Source organism: Charadrius vociferus, unplaced genomic scaffold (assembly GCF_000708025.1).
Source record: "Charadrius vociferus isolate BGI_N301 unplaced genomic scaffold, ASM70802v2 scaffold579, whole genome shotgun sequence".
Classification (NCBI taxonomy): Eukaryota; Metazoa; Chordata; class Aves; order Charadriiformes; family Charadriidae; genus Charadrius; species Charadrius vociferus.
Window position 1 is genome coordinate 1260391 of NW_009661367.1, and position 6693 is coordinate 1267083.

General features: G+C 53.0%; 1 protein-coding gene across 1 annotated transcript in view; it reads left to right on the forward strand.

Moving 5' to 3' along the window:
* The window catches only part of SF3A1 (splicing factor 3a, subunit 1, 120kDa), a 12245-nt gene extending 8292 nt beyond the window's left edge, over positions 1 to 3953 (forward strand). Inside the window, exons 12-16 of the mRNA XM_009893345.1 lie at positions 8 to 218; positions 1013 to 1167; positions 2411 to 2512; positions 2738 to 2809; positions 3660 to 3953. Of these exons, the coding sequence (XP_009891647.1) occupies positions 8 to 218; positions 1013 to 1167; positions 2411 to 2512; positions 2738 to 2809; positions 3660 to 3761 (642 nt within the window). The 3' untranslated portion in view covers positions 3762 to 3953. The remainder of the gene's footprint in view (positions 1 to 7; positions 219 to 1012; positions 1168 to 2410; positions 2513 to 2737; positions 2810 to 3659) is intronic.
* The last annotated feature ends 2740 nt before the right edge of the window (positions 3954 to 6693 follow it).

The following is a 6693-nucleotide window of genomic DNA, read 5'->3' on the forward strand; positions in this document are numbered from 1 at the left end:
TCTCCAGATGCCCCCTCCCGTTCGCGCCGCTGTTGTTTCTGCAGTTCCAGTCATGCCTCGTCCCCCGATGACTTCCGTGGTCCGTTTGCCTCCAGGATCCGTCATAGCCACCCCAATGCCACCAATAATCCATACCCCGCGCATCAATGTGGTCCCCATGCCACCCTCTGCTCCTCCCATCATGAGCCCCCGCCCGCCTCCCATGATAGTACCAACAGGTCGGTAACTTCCACTCTTTCTTGTTAATCGTCAGCTGATTTCGCTATAATGTGGGCTTGAGTTTTGATTCTTTTTTTTTTTTTTTTTCCTTCTGTACCTCTGATACTGGCGTGTAGTTGGGATTGCAGAACCTAACTCCCATCGTTAAGAATTTTGGGGTGTTTGATATGACTTACCTAGCAGTACTGCTGTTGGGCTCAAGGCTCGTCCTGCAGCATGAAATAGAGAGAATTCTCTCTCGGTTATTTTATGTCTGTGTCCCTGGGAGCCTGCCCAGGTGAAGATTAAGAACCCACGCTGCTTTCCAAAAGGAACCATAGCAAAGAGGAACCGCCAGCACCTCGCTGGGTGTTACAGCTTGTTACAGAAGTTGCTGCTGTGAGAGGAAAAGCTGTTGGCTGCCTTCTTTCCTCATAGTGGCTTCATAGCATTTGGTGCTTTTATGTTGAAAAGCACAATGTAAAAAACAATTCTTCCCTTTCTTTTTCTTTTTTAAATTGAGGTGCTGGCACCACTGCATGCCAAACTGAGAGCGTTTTCTTTTTTTGCAGAGATCTGCAGGAAGCTCTTAGGCCGCTTGTTGTCTTTTCCTGGACTGTTTCCCAATATAAAAGATCTCTGAACGTTTGAAGTTTGCATGTTTCTGTTGGTTGTGGTAACTTCCTCCACGCATTGTAGCATTTATTTTCAGCCTTTACTGCTCTGCTAAAAAGCGTTTTTTGTGTAAGGGAGCGTCTGTGGTGTACTCAGTGGATGACGGCAGGTTGTGTTATGTCTCCCCATCCCGTTTCAGCATTTGTTCCTGCGCCTCCCGTGGCTCCGGTTCCTTCCCCGGCACCGATGCCTCCTGTTCACCCACCGCCACCCATGGAGGATGAACCAGTCTCAAAGAAACTGAAGAGCGAAGACAGCCTCATCCCAGAGGAGGAGTTTCTGCGCAGGAACAAGGTACGTGTGCGGGCTGGCTCCTGACGCTGTTGGGCTGTTCGGCCTCCTCTGCCCAACAGGGCTGGAACGCCGGCTTGCTGCACCAAGGGGAGCCGATGTGCAGGAGTACTTCATAGAATCATAGGATGGTTTAGGTTGGAAGGGCCCTTGAAGACCATCTCGTTCCACCCCCTGCCCTGGGCAGGGCCACCTCCCCCCAGCCCAGGTTGCTCCAAGCTCCGTCAAACCTGGCCTTGAACACCTCCAGGGATGGGGCAGCCACAGCTTCTCGGGGCAACCTGCCCCAGGGGCTCACCGCCCGCACAGTGAAAAATTTCTTCCTAATGTCTAATCTAAATCTCCCCTCTTCCAGTTTAGATCTGTTCCCCCTCGTCTTATCGCTCCCTTCCCTGATCAAGAGTCCCTCCCCAGCTCTCCTGTAGCCCTGTTAGGGACTGGAGGGGGCTCTAAGGTCTCCCCGGAGCATTCTCTTCTCCAGGCTGAACACCCCCAACCCTCTCAGCCTGTCCTCATAGGAGAGGTGCTCCAGCCCTCACAGCATCTTTGCAAGGGAGTGACTTGCCGAGGTGGCTCCTTCCTACTCATTCCTGAGCAAACTGAACTGCTTTATATTTCGCCGGAAAGATTAGTGCAGCACTACACGCAGACGCGAAGGCATAGTGAGCCTTCCGCAATTAAGGGCAGTGAGAGGCAGGTTTATAGTAATGTAAAGAAGAACTAATGCTGCTAATAAGCTTTGAAGCAGAGGAGTGCTAAGCTGGAGATGCAAGGAGATAGAATATATCAATGTCAGCGTGATAGTATGGTAATGTGGTATATTCCATAACAACATGAACTAAATGTTGGCCTGAATTTCTCCCTGAGGAGTACCATCATCGTGGGTTGAGTTTTTAAGTCCTTTAAGAAGGCTCTGTGGTTTTCCTGGACGTCTGCACAGAGCCGTCTCCTGTTGAATGTCTCATACATTCACTCTGCAGTACTGTGAGTGCGTGTGGTGCTTGGGGAATGGCAGGCAGAAGGAGAAATCCAGCTAAGTGTTTTATTTTGGTAGCAGTGAAGTAACTTTCTCAGCGTTGAGGCAAATACATTTCTGCGCGTTCACTGAGAAGTCCAGATATGCGGCTAGTTTTGGAAATAAATAATTTGTCTGCCGCTGTGTGTTTATAAATAATTTGTCTGCCGCTCTTTTATCATAGTCCTGAGTCTCCTTGCCTGTAAGAGACATTATCTTTGTTTCCTGCAGGGTCCGGTCACGGTCAAAGTCCAGGTTCCCAACATGCAGGACAAGACGGAATGGAAACTGAACGGCCAAGTGTTGGTGTTCACCCTGCCGCTCTCAGACCAGGCACGTAGTTTATTAACCTGGCCTCTACCCCTTCTTGGTTTCCTGCCGAGTTTCTTCGCTTTGAGAAGAGCAGTTGACTTGCATGGCAGGAGCTGTAATACCCGGCATGTTCCCCACGCTGGAGCCGCTTGCCCAGTGGGGTTGGGTGACTGGGGGAGCAGTGCTGCCCATCCGTACGGCGGGGGAAGGAAAAAAAGCCTGAGCAAGCTCTTTGGTTCTTCCTAGGTGTCTGTTATAAAGGTTAAGATCCACGAGGCCACAGGGATGCCGGCTGGGAAACAGAAGCTGCAGTATGAGGTGGGTATAAGCCCTTTAAATGCTCTTTGTTATTTCAGTGCTTTCTCACACGCAAACTGCCTTTATACAAGAAGAAGTTGTGAGGTACCTACAGAGGTACTGGGAAGAACAGCGGGAATGTTTCTCCTGTCTGTACAGCACACTTGGCTACAGAACCGCGTGCTGTTGGAGCAGGACAGGCCTTTAGTAGTTGGCATCAGTGGATCTTCACGTCGTCACTGCTGCAGATGGGTCCTCTAAGCTTGATGGCTTTCTCTGAAATCAGCCTGTTATTTTATTGGGGGTCTTTAGACATTTAAATGCAGCGGAAAAGATGTCTGAAGGGAAGAGATCTCTCTCTCTTCCTCACGAGACCAGAGCTGTTAGAAAGGCGCAGTTCCTTTTTAATAACTTGTTTCCAGTCATGCGTGTGCATGGGCACAACCTGCTGCCTAAGCAGTGAACTTTGTGCACTTACCTCCTCGGGAGTTCAGCTACGGGCAGATAATGTGTTAACCCTTAGCAAGAAGGGAAGCTGAACTGATGTTTTTTTGGTTTTTTTAAGAGGGGAAAAAAAAAATGGGGGGAGTGGAGCCTAAATAACTTCCCTTGTGGTGGTGACTGTCTTTACAGATGTTTGTAGAGGTGTACGGTGTATATTGTCTGTTTGTACTCTTGCGTCATCCCCATCTTCTGAGACACTGAGCTCTCTCTCCTGGGTTTTTCAAAGCCAGGAGTGTTCTGTCATTGCCCTGTTTCGGGAGTAGGGCCGGGAGGGTTCTGTCTGGGGGGAAAGAGGGTCTGTGGGAAAGGAGCATGAAGATTTCTGCCGTGACTGGGTTTGACTTTTTTTCTTTTCTCCTCCCCTCAGGGCATCTTCATCAAGGATTCGAACTCCCTGGCTTATTACAACATGACGAGCGGCTCCCTCATTCACCTGGCGCTCAAAGAAAGAGGAGGCAGAAAGAAATAGGAGCCCTGGAGCCCAGAGACGTAACGCGGCTGCGTTGCCCTTTGTGTAACCCCAACCCTTCCGATCCTCCAGTCGTTTCGGGGCTACTGTGACTGCCTGCCAGCTCTGGTTTGAAGAGAGAGACTGTGAACCCCGTGTTTGGGTGGCTGAGGAGAGGGGGGAGGTTGGTAGAGCCCTGAAATGTGTCAGTGTAGTGACCTAGTACGTAACCGCAGCAGTCTGTTAGTGACGGGTGCTTTGCTCGAGTGCTGGCTCCGCGTTGAGTTCCCCCGTGAAGCGGCATTGAGGTCATGCCCAGCTTAGCCTAGATCCATCTTTGAGGGATTTACACTGACCAAGAACATCATCTGTCCGACTGCAGTGCTTGCTGCTTCGTTTAAGCTTTTTTTCTAATTGAAAACGTCTTCCTTCTCGACGTGCTTATTAAGCCCCTTGTTCTTTCTCCGTCTCTGATCTATCCGCAAGAGCCTCTCGCGCTGACCCTGGCTTGGAAATTTATCCTCCCTCAGCATGAGCGTACGCGGCTGTTCCCTGCGATAACGCAGATCTGGGTCTCTGTGCGCTTAAAACAGCTTCGTGCTGCTTCTGTACAGCCCGTGATTTGTTTAATAAACACGCGTCTCGGAGTGGGATTCTCTCTGCCGCGCCTCCCCTTCCTTGGGTTTTCGGGGGTTTTTTTAGGTGGAGATGTGCCTTGGCTTCGGAGCACTCTGGTGATTTGTAATTAAGCAGTTTATTACAGGAAATCCTTTCGTTTGTAAAGCGTGTATGTGTGAATGCTTATGTTGGGGGGAGGGGGCAGAAAGACTGCTTTGAATTTGGTGAGAGTTTTGTCAGAAAAGGTGTTTTACGCTGTAAATGGTGCAACTGGCGCCTCTGGGCTGGGGCGAGCACACAGGTCCGGCAAACGCATTATTCCTGTACGCTGTGCGTAGAGCAAAGTCAATCGACAGCGATGTAGTTGCCAAGGAAGAGGTGGTTGCCTGTGATTTGGGTACCGCTGCTCTTCTTTGGGGGGCACCCAAAGCCATGGATTTATTTATGATCATTTTCTAGTGGTGGTCAGGCATTACGGCAACATCCTGTTTACCTCCTTCCGCGCGTAGGGGAGAGAGGGATGAAGCGGGAGGGAAGAGCCGGCATCCTCCCGCCGCCCTTGTGCTCCAGGGAAGGTGCCTGGCGCTGGCCCAGCCCAGGTGGCCGGTAGTCCCCCCAGACGCAGTGGCCAACTGCTGCCTCTGACAGATTGCCCCCGTGTCACACAAGGGCAGCTCACTCCCGTCACTGAATTCAGGTGTGGGCAGAGTGTTTGATACCCTGAAGGAGGGTGGGATAACGACTTCACTTTCGCTTTTAAAAACTAGAGGATAGGTACAACCTGTTGGAGTTGAAGATGTCCCTGCTCCTGGCAGGGGGGTCGGACTGGGTGGCCTTCACGGGTCCCTTCCCACCCAAACCGTTCCGTGATTCTACAATCTTGGAGAAAACAAAACTGGGCAGGGAGTAGTGTTTTCTAGAGCTGATTAAAAAAAACCAAAACCAAACAAACAAAAAAAAACCCACCCCAAAACTGCTAAGCAAGCTCTGAAATGGAGAAGTCACATTTTTGCATCCGGTGCGGGGCCCAAACGTGATGGGACTGGGCTTAAGGTCAGCCAGCTGTTCTTCTCCAGCTGTGCTCGGTGGTGTGAACTCCCCCCACGTGTGTTTCCTCCGTGTGCTGCGCTGGTGCTCGGGGACCGTTTTCACCCAAACCCCTTCTACCAGCCCGACGGGGCTGAACTCCCGATGCTCCCACAGGAAAACTTCCCGCTGGGAATAGCCTCGCCGACCCCTTTCTATCTAAATATTACTGATAAATGTCGTAACAGGCGCTGCGTGTGTATATCTAGCAGAAAACAACCGCTATCCCGGAGCCTTCCACTTGGGCGGGGAGGATGCGCAGGGCTCTGGCTGCTTGAAGAAGCCGGGAGTCGGGTGAGTCGTCGCTGACTTGAATGACCTTCGGTCCTTGGGCAGTTTACCCATCGCCTCACCCGCTTGGCCCCGAGGAACCCCGAGGAACGCCGCTGCTTTGCCGTTGGAGGGAGAAAACGGAGCTCGGGGCGGCGCGAAGCCTCTCGGGGGTGGGATGGAGCGCGGCAGGCTGCACCCCAGGGCAGGTTCCAGCAGATCCCGCAGCCGGCGCTGTCACCCGGTCCCTTGTCCGCCCTTTTGTGCTTTATTTTTAGAAGAACTGGGCCAGTTGGAGCTGTCTGGGCTGAAGGCGGGGGGCCCCGCGGTGTTCTGGGGGCTGGCTCGGGGTGCACCGTGCTCGCCACGGGATCAACGTGTGCCCTTGGCTGCCAACGCATCCTGCCAGTGCCCCCTGTATGTGCCCAGTTCAGCCCCAGGGATGTCCCAGTATTGCCTGCCCGCAGTCCCAGTATGCACACATCCAGCCTCCCTGGAGTCCCAGTGCCATCCCAGTGCAACCCCACTATGGGCTCAAACTGGTCCCAGTCTGGACCCAGTCCCATTCCCAGCACTGCCCTCCCACAGTCACAGTATGCTTGTATCCAGCCTCCCTGGGGTTCCAGTGCTGTCCCAGTACAGCCTCCGTACCATCCTAGCACTGCCCCAGTGCAATCCCAGTACAGCCTCTGTGCCACCTCAGGGCCATCCCAGTACAACCTCAGTACCGTCCCAGGACTGCCCCAGTGCTATCCCAGTACAGCCTCAGGGCCATCTCGCTACCATCCCAGTACAGTCTCAGTGCCATCTCAGGGCTTTCCCAGTGCCACCCCAGTGCCATCCCAGTACAGCCCCGCTGTGGGCACAGCCCGGTCCCACTACGGACCCGCTCCTACTGCCAGTCCTGGCCCCGCCCCCCGCCTCGCGTAGCCCCGCCCCCTCACTGACACAGCCGTGGGCTGGGACAAGACGTGACGGA